We start from the raw sequence: 20669 nt of genomic DNA, 5'->3' as shown, positions 1-20669 counted from the left end.
GCTGCGTTCGATCTAAGTGCTCTGCACAACCACTGGGATTGACGTGGTTTTATACCAGCTTTGCCCCGTGTAACGGTCAAATTTCCGACTCCAGTTGGGAACTACTACTTTTTCAGGGAACCACGCTCGAACTCAGCTCGATTCCAGTAAAGTGCAGAATCTCTGGTGCCAGGAGTCCCCCATTCAGCCAATCACAGCTGAGTGTTTCGGGCATGCGTACAGCTGGCCAATCAAAAAACGCCACCTTCATCCCTCCATGATGTTGGACCATGTATATCCACTCTGTTAAAGGTGGCACTCTCCACTGCCACAAGAGTTTTTCACTGGAGTAGAGCAAAACAGCAGCATTCAACCAATAATATTTTTCTTCCTCATTTGCTAACTCACTTTGGTAAACCCAACCAGCAATAAAGACTCAAAGCTTTAATTTTACAAAGAGAACTATTACTTCAGGCTCAAAGGAAATACAGGATCAATTCTACTGCCAGCTGATTTAAAATTAATAACTTAAAGCCTGGACATTTCTGGATTTTTAAAATCATTCTGAAGGTTTATTTGTTGTAGAGCAGTAATGAGCTGAAAAGTTCATCTATAAATGGATGTTGGTTCATACCACATTTTGCACTGAATTTTCTCACAGTAAAGTATGAAGAGAATAAGGAATGTAGGATATTTTCCCCAGCCTAGCTCAGCACTTACTTAGCTACTTTCAACAACTTTTTGCCTTTTGTACCTTCTTCAAATTTCTCTATCCATCTCACTTTATGTTCCCAGCCCACTTTTTTTCAGTTCAGTCTCTTTCATCTCCATCTTCAAAGCCGTTATATCTTACATTTTGCTTTTGGAGCAGAGCTGATCCCTGCCTTTTGCTAGCTTTCTCACCTTCTCTAGATAGCTCAAATAAGTGTCTTTATCTTCACTTACAAGAATGTGAAAGAGTTGTGCACCATTCCCAGAGATTGGCCTATTATTGACTGATGGATATATAACCAACAGCCAATAAGAGGCCAATCTGGGGGAACAGCAGCAAGATACAAAGTTGAGGGGGAGCAGCAAGATACAAAGTTTAGGTAGCAAGTCATTTCCCCACATCCCTGGCAGTCATTAGATGAGTCAAAATGTTTCATTTGACCTTGTACAGTTAATTAAAAAGGATGATTTACCAATGGTTTTTTCTTTCTGTTCCAGTTGTTTAGTTTTCCTTCTCTTTTCAGGCTCTTCTCTTTTCTCAGGTTTTTCAAGTCTTTCCAGCTTTTCTTTGTGCACTACAAAATAAAAGACATATTTTTAATTATATATTGCGTACAACGAAATTATATATATATAAATATAATTTGGCAAAATAGAATCAAAACAAAACAAGGCAATCAGATTAGTCCCAACTCTCAGAGGCGCCTCTGCTTTCTCTGTTCATTTTAAGGAAGGCTGACAAGGATTCCTTAGCAACTTGGGTGTGAATTGCTGCAGCACACAAAATAGCAGGTGCAAGTGGTGAAAATAAAAGAGGTTTGGGCAGGAGAAAAAAAGCGTTTCCAGCCTGCTTTTGTTTGTTTAGCAGGCTGGAATTGTCTTCAGCCTAGGTTTGAGGGAAAAGATTGCTAGTTTAGCCATTTTTGAAAAACCTGTATTGAGAGAAATAAAATGGGTTGAAATCGTTTTAGGGAAGATTGCTGTGAGAAATTCTTTCCCTAACACTTTTTATAACAGGATGCTGTGTGGAATCCACCTTATACAACTAAAGACTATGGGTTTCTCCTAACTTGACTTTCTGCTAAAAAAAAAAAGAGAGAGAGACTTCCATCACCATGCAGAATGAAACAGTTTTCACCTGTATTCCACTCTATTACCATTGCAGACTCCTACTTTTCCTTCCCCCTTGCTCCCTGTTCCCAAGGGCCCACTGACTCCCAGGAGCAAAAATTTTGGCCAGAATGGCAGAATGCAGCAGGAGGAATATCCTAAATTTCCCTTCCACAAGCACTGCTGCATTTGTGTAACACAGGATCCAAAATAGTGCATCTATCCTGATCTTCATATATTCATCCACAGCCTTTCTGGTTCAGAAGCAACTAGCAAGACAGTTTCTAATACTTATAATTTACCTTTAGGTATGTCCTTTTGTACAGGTTTTTCTAGTTTCTCAGGTTTTGTAGGTTTCTCCCGTTTTTCGGGTTTCTCCCATTTTTCAGGTTTCTCAGGTTTCTCCCATTTTTCAGGTTTTTCACGTTTCTCACGTTTTTCAGGTTTTTCACGTTTTTCAGGTTTTTCAGGTTTTTTAGGTTTCTCCCGTTTTTCAGGTTTCTCCTGTTTTTCAGGTTTCTCAAGTTTCTCTTTTTCAGGTTTCTTTCGTTTTTCAGGTTTCTTAAGTTTCTCCTGTTTTGCAGGTTTTTCCTGTTTTTCAGGTTTCTCAAGTTTCTCTCGTTTTGCAGGTTTTTCCTGTTTTTCAGGTTTCTCAAGTTTCTCTCGTTTTTCAGGTTTCTTTCGTTTTTCAGGTTTCTCAGGTTTTTCGAGTTTTTCTTTGTGAATTTCTACAACACCAAAACGTGTGTGAACAGATAGGTAACTAGCATATATTAAAAACACCAACCAATATTCATAATGTCATATGTGAATTACACAGAATATTTTCTTGAGAGCATGTGGGAAGTGAACAGATTGGTAAGAGTTTTCTTTGATCTAGCCCTCTGTCTTTAGCACTGATTGGGATTTGCAGATCTCTTGTAAATAGAACAATTCATTAAGCAATTTATTTATTTGTTTGTTTATTTACATTGTTTATAGCCCATCTATCTCACAGAGACTCCAGGTGGATTACACATAGTGAGTCAGTAAAATCAATAAAATGGGCATTCAATAAACAATGCATTAGGCTTATAGAGGTCGAGAGCTAACCAGAAAGAACTGAAGCACAGCATAAGTATTAACATAAAACATTAAGCAGCGTTAAAAGTACATAAGAGATCCTACTTACAATAGGCTATATTCAGCAGTATAGACCACAGTCCCTAATCATTTATCCAATAAGTTTTGTAAAGCATTTTGGTCTGTGTAGGAATTAAAAGGAATTAAAATGGCGATCATTTCAGTAATCCTGACATACTATATCTAAATTGTGACATACTTGGTTTTTATATCATCTTTCATTTTGGTAGAGTTTTCTCATTTGATCCCACAAGATCTCATTCAACATTCCAGGAAACCTAGGAAACCTCACATCCCATTGAGACATCTTCTTTCAGTGTCAGGAACCTGACCAATCTCTTAAACCTACAGGTATTACAAATCCAATTTTATCTATGGATACTAACTTTTCTCATTATAAGTACCTTTCTTTGTATGTTAATCATTCTAACACAAAACATTTCATACTTGTCTTCCTCCTCAAGCAGAATTATCTTTGAACTTGAACGGTAATGGTTTACCTGATTGACAGTTTGTAGTTAGTGAAGAAAAATGTTCTTTCGAAAATATTAAGGAGGGAAAAAAGCATATTACTCTTTAACAATTTCCATTGCCTTCCAGCAATAATATGAAACACCCACACTTATCTGATCAGGCAAGTAATTACAATTTCTACATTAAAATAATAGTTGTGTTGTGTTTTGAGACTCATTTTGGTTTGAATGTCATCACACTAAAAATGTTAAGATCTCAGTGAAATGAATGTAAACATGTTCTGTAACTACTACAAGGCTACTGATACATTGTTTTGCTTGCAAAATTGCAAGTTAATTCTCTATACATCTTAAATCAAATGCTAGTAAGTAGATAACATCACTTGTTATCTAGTATTTTCATATTTGTAGAAAGGGCCATTATTTTTCTAAAAAGCTGAGTCTATCAAAAATGATGATGATTTGTTAGCTGAATTTCTGCCCCACTTTAAAGCAAAGTTCAAAATAACAAGCCAGCAAAAACAACATGAATAAGGATAACACACATACAAGTAGATTTAATCAAAATCATCTAAATGTCTTTAAACCTAGACATGTTTCCATGCTGCAGATATTCAGTGTCATTGGGACAATCTGCATGGCTGGGAGGGTTCATTTTTCTATGCTTGTATAGGGAAATAGGGAATGACAGTGCATAATGAGGGGGAGGGGTGCCATGCAATGGAAGGGGAGTGAGGGAGCGGAGGGGAGGGGAGGGGAGGGAGTGAGGGGTAGCATGCAAGGGAGGGAAGGGAGGGGGCCCAGCATCTGGACATGGTCCACCCACCCTAACAGAAGGAGGGGGAGGGGAGGGAGGGGAGGGTTGGGGTGGCATGCAAGGGAAGGGTAGTAAGGGAGGGAGGGAGTGGGAGGGGAGGGGTGGCATGCATGTAAGGGGAGGGAGAGGGAGGGGTATTCAGTGTCATGAAAGAGATGTCTACATGTCTAATCACTCTGGGAATTTCAAGTCTTATATTTTGGCAGCATCTGCCATTCATTCGTAAGTGTCTAGCCTTAAGCCATATTATTTCCATGTCCTTATGAGGAAGCAGAAATCACTGTTGTCTTACAATAGAAGATTAGCATATTGTGCTGTGACTATATTGTCAATCTCAAAGGATAGGACTGGCAAACCAACTGCAGCATTCATCCTGTATTTGGCAACAGAAAAATCCATGCACTCAGCATGTTCTGTATATTTCCATAATCCACTCTGCTTGCCCAAATGGGTATTTTCTAGTGCAGACCATTACTCTGCATACTCTTTCTCAGTTCTTGACCTGTACAAATGCCTGTAACAGTGAACTCTGTATAAAATATACACCTTTGTAGCAAGCACCTTTTTGCATTTTTTTTTTTGCTGTATGTCTGGTCTTAAACTAGTAGAGCCATGTTTGATTTCATATATTTGGTTTTTTGTTTTGCTTTTTACCAAGGTCAATTTTTAGCTGTGCCTCCATGGGCAGTTTTAGTTATAATCACATATACAAATTACCAATTCCAAATGAGAAATAATCCTTCTTCCTTTTTTTCTGTCATAAACGTTTTGCTGCTGTTAATGTCAAAAATAGCTAAAAGTTAAAGGTCTGTTTGTTCCATTTTGTAAGTCTGAATCAGTCAAACAAGAAACCAGCTTCTTAACTGTTAAGTCTCTAAAGCTTCAGCTCTTCAGTAACTTTGCTACTATAATACTGAAAGGGCTGGAGGAAAGGAAAACAAAGAAACAAGCCGTGCATACCACTGAAATAAACCTGTTCCTTAGTTGTTTTCATGAAGCCTATTGTGCGGTCAGGAACTAAATCACATTAGTTGCCGTAGAAGAGGCAAATATTCCCCAAGGACGTAAATGAATCATTCAATTGGTTGACTTGCATAAAGCAGTGCTTATATTTGTGCCTGCGCAGTAAACAGCAACCATCCTTTAACTGAGCAACATCAGCTAGATTGCATTGCTTACATTTTGCACTTAAATAGTCAGTGGTATTTATTGGAGGCCCTTGTCTGGACTGCCCAGGCTAGTCTGATCTTGTCAGATCTCTGAAACTAAGCAAGATCAATCCTGGCAAATATTTGGATGGAAGACCTCCAAGGAGTACCAGGGTCATGACACAGAGGCAGGCAATAGCAAACCACCCCTGAACATCTCTTGCTTTAAAAACTTAATCAGGGGTCACCATGTCAGCTATGACTTGATGGTGTGGGGGAAGAATTTATTGGAGAAGAGGTGATAAGAACTGATCACAAGCTGAAATTGTTCATGGGAAAATACTAAGTAGTTACATTGCCACCTTAGTAAGTCTCAAATGGGATTTTTTTTCCTATTAACATTTTGAAAATTGAAAGCAGAAGGTAGGGGCATGTGAGAAAGCATTGTAAAGAGACCAGTCAAATTGGCATAGCTCTTCTCTCACAAGGGTCAAACTGGCAGGTGATCAAGTCAAGTATAACTCTTCTCTCACCAAAATTCATTTTTCACCTGCAGTGGTACCTTCCCACCTATCCCAAGCCAGACCTTTCTGACCTCTCCCGCCGCCCAGTCACAGATCCAGAACCAGGTAGGTCACAAGTCTTGCACTGGGAGCAGTGGGCAGAGGACCTCTATGGCCCCAGTAAAGCCCATTGTGGGGGGAGATCCCTGCTTCCTCACCCTTTGCTAGGACCCGTTGCATCTCCCCACAATGGGCTTTACTGCTAGTTGAAAATAACGGACACTTCTATATGCTTCAGCACAGTCTTCCCAAATTAAATTTATTTATTTATTTAATTGTATTTTTATCCCACTATTTCCCCGAGGGGCTCAGGGTGGGTTACAACAGATTAAAACACACTAAATCTGTAAAAAGAAGAGTAAAATTTTAAAACACCTTCCAAAAATTCAATATAAATAAGTTATAAAATAGGTTATAAAAATAGATGGTGACTTGGATGGATTCATTCAACTAATGGAGGGTAAGGCAGTGTTTGCTGTATCCTATCCATTACAGGAAATTTTCCACAGTATCTGAATAACAGGTATCTGGCAGTTTCTCCAGAGTCACTCATGTACAGTATTTATTAGTAGGTGATCTTTCAACTGAAACATAAGGATATTAAATCCATTATAGGATCTTTGTGCATGCTTTCAAAGCAGTTTTCAGCAGTTCTGTACAAACATAAAAAATACAAATATGATAAACTAAGTAAAATTGATTACCTTTCGGTGGAGGCTTTTCTTCAGTTGTCTCATGTTTTTCAGTCTTGTCTATCTGGAACTCTGGAAGCAATATCATTTAAGTTAGCAGAAGAAGAAGCATTGGTATATGAACATGCCAAAGAAAGTTCATTACAAACAAATTAATGCTAAGCTAATGATTTGAATATCTAAACTATTAATAATATATTGTCCATATATGGCAATGATAGTGATGTGTTACAATTTTCAAAATATATTTTTTTCATTTTGTGATTTTGTTAACATGGGAGATATGATTCCCTCTCTCACCCCCCCCCCCACACACACACACTTGACATTACTCTTGTACTATTGAAACTATTTTGGTTTCTTTTCCAAAATCCTCATTTCATATCTCATATGAGAAGACCCATCCAAATAAATTTGGAGTTTTGTTCTAGATGAAAACCAGTAAAAACGGCCTATACAGGTATTGGTTCTGGTGGGTTTTCCAGGCTGTGTGGCCATGGTCTGGTGGATCTTGTTCCTAACATTTTGCCTGCATCTGTGGCTGGCATCTTCAGAGGTGTATCGCAGAGGGAAGTCTGTTACACACTGTGAGAAGGAAATGTTTGGGGTATATATTGCCCATGTCCCAGGGTGGGGAACCAATCAGTAAGTGTTTGGGTGGAACTTTGGTGGAACTTGTTATGCAAAGATGTAGTTGATAGTATTGCGGGTGGGGGTTATCAGTCCAGGGAGTGATTCACATTTTCATGCCCTGCAGAAACCCTGCAGCAGCAATAGGATTGGTGAATGCAAATCCTGTGTTTGGGTGGAGTCCATTGTTCATGAATTTAGCATGCCCTTGGGGTTTGCTTTTGGTGTTTTTAAGGACTGGTAGCCAAGATTTGCTAATTTTTAACGTCTCTTCTTTCCTGTTGAAATTATCTTGGGCTCATTCCGCACATGCAGAATAATGCACTTTCAAACTGCTTTCAGTGCTCTTTGAAGCTGTGCAGAATGGCAAAATCCACTTGTAAACAGTTGTGAAAGTGGTTTGAAAATGCATTATTTTGCGTGTGCGGAAGGGGCCTCTGTGTTTGTGAATTTCAATGGCCTCCCTGTGCAGTCTGACAAAGTAACCTTCTGAATTGTCCAGAATTTCAGTGTTTTCAAATAAAATGTTATGTCCAGTTTTGTTTAAGACATGTTCTGAAAATGCAGATTTTTCAGGATGGTTAAGCCGACAGTGTCTTTTGTGCTCCTTAATACGAGTTTGAATGCTGCATAGTTTATCTATGGATATCTGTGAGGAAGAAATCTGAATGCTGTGACTCAGGATACTGACAGGAAATAAAAATCAGGGAACCAAGGTGGGTGACAAAAACAAGAGGTGGCAATCAGAATTGCAATCGATTAAGGATAGTACCACTTGCTGAGCCTCCACAGAAAAAGAAATGCAAGCTATACCTACTGGACCCTGTTGAAGACTTAGAATGGTGTGATTCTGTTTAGAATTGCACAGTAGGATTTCAAATCCCTGGAGCAAGGGATAAAATCATATAGCTAAAAGGTCATCACTATGAAGTTAGAAGTAGGCCCAATTACTATCTCTCATTAAAAAAAACAGACACAGTTATAGCCATGTATCAAAGCAAGATGCTTTGAAGGAGTGTTCACACTTAAGAGAGAGAACTGAATCAGATTATTGAAAACTCCTTTTCAGTTTTAAAACACGTGCATTTTTTCTATGACAAATTTCTGCTAATCATATCATATCTGCTAATCATATCATATCTTAAATTTCTGCTAATCATATCATATCTTTTTGCTGAGTTGCCAAAGCAGTTGTATTTTAAAAGAAAACTTACATGGCCAGTTGAAAGGATGCAATTTATCTCCATCAAAGAGGCATATTTTTAATACACTCTAAATATTATGCATTCACATTCAGAAAACTGACAAAATCTAGAGTAGGAATGATAATCATTGTCACCAAGGCAACCATCTTGATTCTTTATAAGATGACAGTACAATTTATTAAATTATTCTGAAGGATTATTTATTTTAAATGACACATTACATTGCTAGGTTTTCATTAGCTATTAAGAAACAGAACAGAGGGAAACTTTTCTAGATGTCTTCTTTTACAACAGTTTTCTATTGTGTATCCTCAGTTGTGAATATAACCTTTCCTGATAATGTGAGGACAATGTGAAGATACTTATCACCTGGAGTGATATAATTCCTGGAGTAAAGTTATTATATCATTCACAACAAAAAACCACAGTCTACTCAAAAACTATTTTAAATAATAGCATACGCCATTATATTTCTGGCCCATGGTGCTAGATAGGAAATTTCTAATAGTACATTATACAATACTAGCGGGCCCTGCCACGCGTTGCTGTGGCTCAGTCTGGTGAGGTGGAAAAGAAAGAAAAGGGGAAGCGAACGGTTCGAACATGTATCATTGCACAATGCTTGCAAGGGAGGGGAGGGGCAAGGGGCCCCTCGCTCCCCTCCCTCTCTCCCTGCTCCCTGAGCTTGGCACTCCCTCCCATCCCTCCCTAACGCTTCCCTTCCTGTGCTAGGGGTGGGTGGGCTATGCGTCTGTGGTGGCTGGCCCTGTCCCTTTCTTACCCTTCCCTTGCAGGCTTAATTACCTAACTTAAAAACACACTGGGAGGCATGAGCTAATGCTTTGTCAGAACGCTTTGGTCCAGCAAATCCCTCAGACCCTCCCTCACCTTCCCCTTCCTCCGCTTAGGGTGTGGTGGGTCATGTCCAGATTATGGGCCCTATCCCTTTCACTCCAGATGGCAGCAATTTCTTCAAGGAAGGCATGCTTGGTCTCTTGAGGGTTTTCTCCGGGCTGTGTGGCTGTGGTCTGGTAGATTTTGTTCCCAACGCTTCACTTTGCATCTGTGGCTGGCATCTCCAGAGGTGTATCACAGAGAAAAGTTTGTTTCTTACTGGGTCTAAGTGAGAAGGGAAAGTTTAGGTGTGGTATATTGTCCATGTCCCAGGGTAAAAGTCCAACTATTAACTGTTTGGGTGGGGAAACTTGCTAAGTGCAAAGGTGTGGTTGGAGTGCATTGCATTGCAGGTGGGGTTATCAGTCCATTTTTTAAGCAATTGGGAGCCAGGCCCCGCTAATCTTCAAAGTCTCTTTCTTTCTTATTGAAATTGTCCTGGTGTTTCAGGAATTTCAATGGCTTCCCCTGTGCAGTCTGACATAGTAGGCTCTTGAATTGTCCAGACTTTAAGAATTGCTAAACACATGTTCTGCAACTGCAGATTTTTTCAGGATGGTTAAGTCAACAGTGTCTTTCGTGTTCCCAATACAGGTCTGAATGCTGTGTTTTGTGGTTCCTATGTAGGTCCTCTCCACAGCTACAGGGTATGCGCTATACTCCTACAGAAGTGAGGGGGACTCTCTTGTCCTTTGCTGAGCGTAGTATCTGCTGTATTTTTTCCTAGTGGGTTTGAAAATGGCTTTCCGTAGGTGGTGCTTTTTCATCAGTTTCCCCATTTGATCTTGTGATTCCCTTGATGTATGGTGGTAGAAATATTTTTCCCATGCGGTAGACTGTTTCTCCTTAGTTCTCTTGGTTTCTCTTGGTCTTAAAGCTCTTCTGATTTCTGTTGTGGAGTAGCCATTAGCCTGCAGAGCCCAGTATAGATGGTTGATTTCATCAGGGAGGAGATGAGGTTCACAGGATTCCGCTTGCACAATCTGTCAGAGTTTTGATTATGCCCTGTTTCTGTTGTGGATGATGGTTGGAGTTTTTATGTAGATACCAGTCTCTGTGTGTCGGTTTTCTATATACTGTGTGGCCCAGTGCTGGTGGTTGGGTTCATGCGAAAGACCAAGACATCTAAAAAAGGCAGTTTCCCTTCTTTTTCAGTTTCTATGGTAAATTGTACATTTGGGTGGATGCTGTTAAGGTGGTTCAGAAAAGTGTTCCTCCTCACCATGGCTCCAGATTGTAAAAGTGTCATCCACAAATCGGAACCAAGTTGCAGATTTCCTGGGTGCTGTGTTGAGGGTTTCTTTCTCAAAATGTTCCATGCAAAAATTGGCTGTCACTGGGCTGAAATATATTTCCATGGCCAATTTCCATCGGGTCTGCTCATAATAATCATTGTCCCCTAAAGCAGCTGGTTGTTGGGTAGTGTTGAAATAAAGCAGCGATGTCACCCTGGAAAACATTTTGGTTTGATGAGTGCAAGTGTGTCTTTCACTGGAACTTCGTGGTGAACAGTGAGACAACATTAAAGCTGATAAGTCTGTCGCTAGGGTTGAGATGGAGATAGCTAATTTTTTCGATGAAGTGGGCTGAGTCTTTAACATAATGCGCTGTGTGTCCAATGTGGCTTCTGTAACTGTGAAGTCAAGAATTTTGGCTAGTTCATAATAAAAGTAGGGGTAACCAATCATACTCACAACAGGTCTTGAGTGGGATGGATTCCTTTGGTGGACTTGGGGGGAGTCCATATAACCGGGGTGGAAGCGCTTCTGACTTGCAGAGTCGCTGGCATGTGTCTGGTTGAATGGAGGAGCTCTTAATCAATGTGATGGTTTTACGAGCAGTTTCTTTGCTGGGTTCTGGTTTCAGCTTTTGTGCCGTTGTGCGATCCAGGAGTTCTCTGATATTTTCTTTATATTGTCTAGTCTTCATGATTACTGTTGCATTTCCCTTGTCTGCTGGGAAGGATGATGATTTCTGGATCTGAGCTGAGATTCTTAATAGCATTTCTTTTCCTTTCATGTAATAATAGTGGGGGGAAGTTTTTGCTTTTCAAGTAATATTCTTGCTGTTTGTCCTCTTAATTCCTCTGCTGCTTGTGTGGCTGGTAATGTCTTTCTCCATTTTTTCTGTAGGTGAGGTTGTCAATTTTGTCCCAGTCCTGGCTTCTCATTTTTTTGACTGAGTGTGGATGTGGGAGAAGTAGTAACACCTTGTCTATGGCTGCAAGTTCTTTATGATTGGTGGTGTGAATTCTCTCTCATGTGTACTTCAATGCACATTCCAGGCCCGGTCATATCTACGGTTAGCCTGGGCAATGCGGATTTACAGAAAGTCCTTTTGCTTTGAGAAAGGCTGGAATAGTCTGGAAAATAGTCTGGAATAGAAGGCATGCTTTGTTTCCATACTTATATCAGAGGAGAATTGTTGCTTTGACAGCCAGTGATTGGCGCTATTGCAGGAACAGGAACTGGGGTTCCTAATCTATCACAGTTGTGGCAGATTCAATAAAACGAAGCCACAGTTGTGACATGTACACAACAGGATGTGTAATAAGAAACAGTAAATAGAAAACCTGGTCGCGACGTGTGGCTGGAAGTGCGGCGTAATGCCAGGTGAAAAAGAATTTCCATTAAGCAATCGGTCCAGTAGTTTGGGAGTTCACTTGTCAGGAGAAAAACGAACTGTTAGATTTTTATATATATAGATGGTGGGCTTTTGCCCAGCAAAAGGATTTTGATTGTGAATGGAGATTTGAATAGCTGTGCAGATTTTTTAAAATGTTATTTTGGCAGCAGGTGCGACCACAGCACAAGGATCTTTACTTTGTGACTAAGGCCATTTCTGCACAGCACAAATAAAACATTCTGAGAGCATTAAAAGAAACATTTCAGGGAAAAACCCCACAGACTGGTTGTGGTGGGTTTTCCGAGCTGTTTTTGGAATCATTTTTGGTATCAAATGAAGGAAAATCATGTGAATTTTTTTACAAATTGCAGTTGATAGTGTTACCGATGGGAAAATAAACAAAATATTTTCCTGAAGTCAGGTTGCCTGGCTACACTGGCTCCCTGCCCGGATACAGAGACCTGTGTGGTTCAGAAGCCTTCATAAGGTTCTCAAGGAATGTATTTGTATGTTTGCACCTTTCAATTACCCATATGAGATTTCCCTTGTAGTTTCTCTAGGCTGTCATTCTAGGATGGGAATAAAAAGCCCCTTTTAAAAGCTGAGTTTATGCCGCTGCAGTTTAGGGATTTTTTAACTTAGTTTAATAAAGGTTCTTCCAGTTAGAGTTTGGTAAAGTTCCTATTAGATTTGAAGCTTAGCCCTGCCAGTAGGTAGATGTACAGTCCTGCTTACTATAAAGTATAAAGTATGTGTGTTTATCCCTTAGAGTTTTCCTGGTAATGTTTAAGAAGTTAGGAAATGTTATTTTTTGGGAAATTTGTGTCTGAGAATAGAAGGCAAAGAAATGACCAATGCTAAGGATCCTGATATTAGAAAGTGGCAAGGAAGTTGGACTCTGGAATGCTGCTTAAGACCAACGCCCAGCCAACCCTTTGATAAGGACAACGACCCCCTTTGGACTTGCTGAAAATCAAATCTGTTGCCAGCACCCAAGGATCACTTAGCCGTTGGAAGATGTCACCCCTGTTTTGCTATTGGACTGTTTTGAAGTTTTACTCTCTCCAGGATCCAGAAGCTCATTGGACTGTTCACATCCTTACTTTCAGGATCCAAGAATTCATTGTAAGTTCATTTGAACTTGTCTCATGTCTAACACTCCCAAAGGAACCACCTCAGGCAAAAAGGAAGGTGCTAAAGCTTTTCTTCTGGGATTGGATCTCATCAGCAGGTGCAAAGGGACTGTTTTTCCAGCTCCCGCTTTGGCGTTCTAGGATTTTTCTCTGTATTAGATGGAAGGGAGACCGCTAGCTCCTTCACCTGGAGTTTTTATGCACTGCTGTGGGGGTGGGACTGCCCTACACCCCTTTCTGGGTTACTGGGAAATGTATAAAGGAGCTGAGGCACAGCCATGTGGGGGTTCCTTTCTGCTGAGCTGTGCCAAGAGATCACTTGCAATTCCTGCTTTGAAGAAAACGCCTGCTCCCTGCGCCTCATTAAGTTGCTGAGCTGAAATCACTTATTGTTACCTGGCAATTCGCGGTAACAATAGCAAGATATGTTGTGAACAACTCATGTGGAAAAGGTCTCTGTATAGATTTTAATAAAAAAAATGTTTTCAAGAATCATAGTGGTTTTCTACCCAAAAAAAGGATTAATAAAAACATTCATGCTTTTTAATGGTAAGCACATTTTGGAGGACTTCACTCCCTGTTTCAGAATCTGGGGCTAGTCTTGAGTTTCTTGCAGGTCAGAAATCTGCACAGCTATTGGGAAGTAAATTTAAGTGACTTCAGCAGGAAGATATTGCAACAGAGCACCGTGTAACAAGGATCTCAAAATGAAATTATACCAAACTTCTGGGATGATATTATACCTTGGAATTCCAGAGAAAGGCTTTCACTGATATCACTCATGTCACACAGCCCCAACACAAATAATATAGGAAAATAAATGCTCAATTTGCTGTTGGTTTAACTTGGACCCTTTCCGCACGGTCCAAAAACAGCATCCCAAGGACAGCAAAAATGCCGTCCCTGGGAGGCCATTCACACAGGACGCGTTGCTGCTGCTGTGCAGCAGTGCCGTCCTGGCTTTCCCTGGGTGGCATGAAGCCACCCCTGAAAACCTCGCTCAATGAACCGCACCACCGGGAAGCCACTGTTTTCCCCATTGGCTCCACTCACCGTCTTGTGCAGCGTCCCTCTGGAGGGCTGCAGAGACCTGCCCACGCTGCCCTGCGACCTCTGCAGTCCTCCAGAGGGACGCTGCACAAGACAGTGAGTGGAGGGGGACCACCAAGAGGCGGCTCTGCATGGAGCCGCCTCTCCGACTGCAGAAGAAGTCAGGGCTGCGTGCATGCTAGCATGCGAACAGTCCCTGCGCCTCCATCGACATACTTCATGCTGGCAGAGGTGCATTTCCACACATGTGCAGAAAGGGCCTAGGTTAATTTGATTGTTTTTCTACATGTATCACTTTTTTTTTGTTCTTCACTTTTGTATTCCTACCTTTTCCCAAGCAACTTAGGGCAGTGTACATGATCCCCTCTTTTTATCCTTACAAAAATCCTGAGAGACAGGCTTGACTGAATGATAGTGGCTGCCAGAGTCATACTTCTCCTTCTTTTCCATTCTTTTATTGGGCCACTGAATTTATGGTCACATACCAGCAGTACTTTACGGTGCTTCCTCTGAACAACTAGGATCCCCTGACTCTTCCTGTTGAGGACCTTGCTATTTTGTACTGTATCCTGTTTCCAAGATGGCCAACCAAATGCCTCTAAGAAACTCAAAAGCAGGGCAAATTGGGTAGATTTCTTTGCAAAAGTTTGACAACTGATCCACATGGTTAGAGAGTGTCCCTACACATTTGCAATATGCTATCCTTTGTTGAAAGAGTAGGATTTTTTTCTTTGCAGTTTGCCAACAACGTAAAATAGAAACTGATCATAAAAGTAGTTTCATATTGTGCTCTTATTTTGGTTTTATTTTCCAACAAAGAAATAGTCAACAATAATGTCTCCCAAATCAAAATGCCTACTGGTGCAAGAAAGAAGAGATGCTTTTAACTAGTCTGTACTCATATTTTCATCATTGTGGGCCTTGATGGAGCTCCACGCCAAATAAGATGCACCTGAATAACCAGGGGCAGCCATTGCTGCCGTGGTGAGCAACGCAGCAAGATAAGAGGCATGCATGGCCTGGCGGCTAGCTGCAGAACCGGGTGCAATGATTGGCTCCCACCGCAAAAGGCGGGAGGAGCCTGGGTATATCTAGACGCCTTCGGTCCGCGCCCTTCCGGCGAGAACCAGCAAAGGCGTGAGTCGTGTTTTGGAGTCGGCGTAAGGCCTGGAAGGGCAGCTTTTCTTTCCTTTCCTTTCTTAGCTGCATTTTCTTCTTCCTCTGGCCCTCCTCGCTTCTCTCGTTTCAACCCTTTCTTTCCTTTCACCTCTTCTGGGCGAGTCTCACAGCGCCATGGGCCGAAAGGGCCAAGAGCAGAGCCTGCTGCTGGCTGGCCGGTGCCATCGGGCAGAAGCGCGTGCTCTGCTGAACAGGGTCCGGCCCAGACTGGCCGAGGGCGTCGGACGGCAACCCGGTTGTTAGGCCGAATCGGGCAGCGGCGGCAGCGGGCGCAGACTTGTCTCCCATCGGCGAGGGGCGGCCCGGTCGGCATGGGCGCGGACAGTCTCCCTTAGGAGGGCCCTCCCAGCGGTCGGGGGGTGCGGCCCGGCATCTTCCAGCGAACATGTTAGCCATATTGGCACGACCTGCCTTGGTCCGCCCAACCTGGCAGGGCCTGTTGCATCTTTCACAAGTCACCGGCCGGGCGGCTGGCCCAGTCAGACTGGCCCCACCTCGAGGGGTGGTCGAGGGCCCACTGAGCCCACTGGGCAGCGGCCCGGCCGGTAATGGCTGCGCCGGCGGGGAGCCTCGAGCGGAACAACGGAGGAGCTGCACCTTTCACCACCGGGTTAAGCAGCTGTCCCACATCCCGGTGGATGCGTCCAGTAACCTTCCTGGTAGCTGCAGGGCAGGAGGTGCAGGAGAAAGCGATGCTGTCAGGCTGCGTTCCCGTTCCCTCCAGAAGCGTCCCCAGCTCTTCGTCGTCGGGTGAGCTCTACTGAGGATGATGACGCAGCGCAGGCTATTGGGGAATTTTGGGTGCGGGGGAGAGCGTGCCTGCTCTCCCACCGCCGTGGCTTACCAAAAAAGCGCGAAGCGTTCTGGCGGAAGTGTGGCGTATCCCCGGCACCGACTCTAGGCGACGCGGCGGCAACCTCGGCTCCGGGTCCCCACCCTCCCCAGGAAGCTCCGGGAGCGAGGCGCTGGATGGAGTACTTCGTGGACATCTTTAAGTTCCAGCAGCGGCCCGGGGAGGGAGTTAGGTTTAATCGGGTGGGAAGGCCGACAAAAAAGCGGAAGGACCCGGCAGCAGCGAAAGCGGAATTTTAACAACTGGCTGCAGCAGGGGGCTTCACCGAATTTCTGGCCCTCATCGGGCGAAGCATACATCCCCTCGCGGGCCTGGCACCTGGCAGCTCACATGGTCACATGGCTCGTAATGCTGCGGGCCTCGGAAGGCTGGCTGGGGAAGCTGGGACCATAAGCTTGCGGCGAAGGCCGGCATCCGCCAGAGCATACCAGCACAAGTGCCTTTTCGTTTGGGGACCTCATCCGCGCACCAAACCTGGATGTGGTGCGTGAATTCCAGCATCCCGCCATGGGAGGGGCGGGCGAGGATCCTCCCCTGTTGGCTGCTACAAAACCGGCCAGAGCCTACCCGAGGCGGAGTGGGGGCCTAGAGATTTGTGTTGGGGAATTCAACAAAGATGCTTGCCAGTGGCCAAAATGTAGAATATGAGCACTCTTGCTCCTTTTGTTTCGGCAGCCACAGCAGGATCAGCTGTCCAAGCCCGGCGGGGCGCCCTCCCACTTCGGCGGAGCCCGGTCGCCCGGCGCCGGGCTCTCCCAACAAAGATGCCCGGTGGCCGGGGTGATTGCCCGCCCCATAAAAACTCTGAGATGCTCGGCTCAGCTGCGGTCTCTGGCTCCTACACCCGCGTTCAGAAGTAAGGGGTGCTTTTTTGGAGTGGCTGCAGCGTTGTATCCAGGCACAGGGGCTGCTTGGCGCCTGCTGGGGATGGTTTCTCTTCACTGGCTTCCTCGCATCCCATACCAAGGCCCAAGGAGGGCTTACCAAGCCAACAATCTAAAAAATCTGGTCCATGATCTCCCTGGAGTGGTGGCTGATAAGCTCAACAAAGGAAATCCAGGCCGGGCCGCGTGCTGGCCCTTTCTAGTCACCCCTCCTCTCCACAACTTCCTCCAGGGGTCTCCCAATTGGCGTGCCGTATGCCTAAGAAAGCCCGGGGGAGTTTAAACTAATTCAACACCTCTCTCTCACCCCGGGCGCATTCCGCTATGGAATCATTTCATTGACCCAGAGAGGTTTGTTAGGTCCGTTCAAGCCCACCCTGGGCTGAAGCCATCCTCTCTGCATCATCAGGCAGAGAGGCGGGGTCGAGGGGCATCCCTGGCAAAGTGGCAATGACATCTCAGTCGCATGGCCCGGCTCCTGCCCATTTCCCCCGGTGGACTTCGGGAGCTTGCTGGGCATCCACTTCCAAGGAAATTGGTATGTGGACAAAGGCCATGCCCAATGGGCTGCTCTTTTGCCTGTGCCAGCTGCTTTGAGACTTTCAGCACTTCTCATGGAATGGGCTTTCAGGCAGCCAGGTACCCTCCCCGGGTTTGGTGACCCATTAATACCTTGATGATTTCTGTTGAGCATGAAGCAGGCAGGGCACCGGGAGTGTGAAGCTGGCCCTTCAGGCTTTCCAGGTCCTGGTCGCGAGGTTAGGGGAGTTCCCGCGGCTCCCCTAACAAGGCGGAGGGGCCCGCCACTGCCCTCCAACTTCCTGGGCGCATTCCACCTGTGGACCTGCGGTCCCTGGAAACGCGTCGTCGCTCCGGCTGACCAAACTACAGCCCTTTCAGCCCTGCTCCGTCCCGTTCTCCGAAAATGCAGGGTGCGCCTGGTGCCGTCCTTGCTCGAAGCCACCTCAGTTTTAAGCTTGCAGGGGTGGTGGCCCCGGGCAGGGCTTTCTGCTCCCCCGGGCTGGCGCAGGTCCTTGTCGGGCTGCAAGTCCCCTGACCATCATCACGTCCAAGAGTCTCCCCGGGTATTAGCATGAAGAAGACCACTACAGGTCTGGTTGTCCTTCATCCAGAAACTTCAAGCGGCATCTCTCTGTGGCAATCAGCTTTGGAACCTGGCCTGGAGCTGCAGGTGCACTCCTGATGCCTCTGGGGCTTTTGGTTTGCGTTGTGTTCTTCGAGGGTCAGTGAAGCAGGGCCTTTTATTTGAGTAACGCAGCGCCAGAGGCATCACCAGGATCTCTGCTTCTGGAGCTGTTCCCATCCTGGTGGCGGTGCACATTTGGCACAACCTCTGGCTTAACAAGCGGGTGCTTAGCACTGGTCGCGACAACCAAAGGCAGTAGCGTTAATGGTAAACAGACAGTCCGAGCAAATCAGCTCGGGTCATCGCGCCTGGTTCGCCATGTTTGGTTCTCACCTGCTCTGCATAACATCTCTTTCAAAGCTGCTTTTGTTCCAGGTTTGCAGAATGTGAGATTGCTGATGCTTCTATCTTCGCCAGCAGGTGGATCGTTTCGGCCTGGCGAGCGGGCGTTCCGGCGACTGTGCGTCCCTCTGGAGCCCAGCAGCGAGACGTCATCACAGGTGTTTGAACTTCGTTGGCACCCGACCCCGCGATGCAAGGCAATCTGGCCGGGCGTAGCGTTTCCTGAGCCGCTGCGTCTCGAGCGCCCGGTCTGCGATTAAGGGTGGACACTGGCTCACCCTCACCGTGGCGGAATTAAAGTCCGCTCCATGGGCAGGGGATGCCTGCCAGCGCACCATGGGTGCACCACCTGGCGGGCATCGCTTTCTACTGCAAGGTTTCGGTTTTCCTGACGCCACCAAGGCCTTTGTAGTCCGCGCCCTGAGTGGCTGGGTGGCGGGTGAACACCAGACAGAGGGACCTCAGGCCAGTCACCAAGGAAGTGTTGAGGTACCCGGAGTGCTAAGGCAGGTGATAAACCCGGCGCTTATGGCGCTGCACCCCAGCCCGCCGCCTTCCACCTGGCACACCAGGAGAAGCAAGGGCCTGGGGGAACATTAAGCCCCTACCAGGGATGTCGACAACCAGTACCCAGCTGCAAAGGAACCACCTCGTCTTGTCGGGGACATGGTCTACGGCAGCGGCCCATTCTAAGACCGAGCCAAGAGGGCAGCGGGGCTTGGGTCACCATGCCAGCTCCTACCGAGGCGGCATACCTGCCCTCGCCATTGAGTGGCTACGGCACAGGCCTCGGGTGGGTGGCATGCTCTTGGTGCCGCGAGGATGGAGTCCCCCCTCACCAGGTTCCAAATGCTGGCGGGTTTCAGGGCATGCTTGGCTCAAGCGGGAGCTACCGTCAGCGGAGTTAAACTGCACTGCTCAGGAGTGGGGCTTCATGCGGTACCCAGCAGCAGAAGCGGGGCCGGAGGATATCCGCAATTTGGGCAGGTGGTGGGGGCCTTTCGGTACATTAGCCCACACCTGACTTGTTGATTTCCTCCTCAGTGCCTCCAGGGATGCGAGACTGTCTATCGGCAGGTGTGGGTGCGTGGGCACAGCCTCGTCAACAGAGTCGGGACTACGCCTGCAATTCAATGGGGGGGCGGCATGCGGTTTGCACGTAAAATTTCCTGGAATGGGGCAGGGGCACATGCTTTGTGGCATGAGCTAGACCCAAAGGTCATTGAATACATTTTTTCAGCTGGCTACACCAGACCTCCTGGTCATCCACCTTGGGGAGGAAGATCTCTCCCTGCCAGGTCGGGGCCTTGACCTGCTGCGTTTTCGCGGTGGCATGCGGCTCAGAACTTTGCCAGGCACCGATACCACCATGACCTTGGTTTGGTCGAGATGGTGCAGCGGCCCATTGGGCTGGCGGAGGCGTTGGATCCCTATGCAGTGGACAGGGCCTGCAGAAAAGTCCAATAAGGCAGCCGCCAGGTGGTGCTTTCCTACGGGGAAGCGGTATGAACACTCGAAATCACCGGGCGTCATGGACCTTTTCAGCGGATAAGCGTCCGCTTCTGTCCCAATGGGGCATGGACTTGTGGCTTCAGTCGGGTTCAGTTTACCCTTCGTCGGGTGGTTAGGATAGAGACAGGCTCAGGCTTGAGGCTTAGGCGTGAGCTGCAAGGGTGGGCAGCTCGGCCGGGTTACAACGGTGTAGCACATCTGGGAAGAGAACGAGCCTTCGGGTGGGGCTCCCAGGCTTGCGCTCTATGAGGGCGAGGGGTGGGAGGTGGGCAGGCTGGCAGGAAACCCGGCAGGCGGGCGCTACCCGACACCCCAGGAGTGGGGTTGGGTTGAGCGTTAGGCAGCCATGGGCTTAACCCGCCCGACACCCCAGCAAGCGCGGGAGGAAGGCGGGCTAGGGGGCCTTGGGGCTCAGCGGTGCCGATCTCCTCAGCAGGGGAAGTGTGGAAGCATTTAGGAGTATGATCTCTGGGCTTCCCTTCCCGGCCAGTTTCCCGATTCATTGGGATGTGATGTCGCGACCGTTTGCGCCCAGCTCTGAGTGTAATAGTTCTTGGTCATACGTTTGTTGTTTAATAAACGGGGTGCGGCCCATTCCTT

General features: G+C 45.9%; 1 protein-coding gene across 50 annotated transcripts in view; it reads right to left on the bottom strand.

Annotated features, from left to right (window-relative positions):
• TRDN (triadin) overlaps positions 1-20669 on the bottom strand; it is a 294546-nt gene that overhangs the window by 209073 nt on the left and 64804 nt on the right. For all 50 annotated transcript variants that reach the window (XM_048491475.1, XM_048491557.1, XM_048491551.1 and 47 more), the window contains 4 exons: positions 6628-6687; positions 2371-2528; positions 2103-2148; positions 1164-1265 (listed from right to left, as the gene is read on the bottom strand). In XM_048491475.1, coding sequence (XP_048347432.1) covers positions 1164-1265; positions 2103-2148; positions 2371-2528; positions 6628-6687 — 366 coding nt within the window. The remainder of the gene's footprint in view (positions 1-1163; positions 1266-2102; positions 2149-2370; positions 2529-6627; positions 6688-20669) is intronic.

Source organism: Sphaerodactylus townsendi, linkage group LG01 (assembly GCF_021028975.2).
Source record: "Sphaerodactylus townsendi isolate TG3544 linkage group LG01, MPM_Stown_v2.3, whole genome shotgun sequence".
Taxonomy (NCBI): Eukaryota; Metazoa; Chordata; class Lepidosauria; order Squamata; family Sphaerodactylidae; genus Sphaerodactylus; species Sphaerodactylus townsendi.
This window is presented reverse-complemented; position numbering and strand designations above follow the sequence as displayed.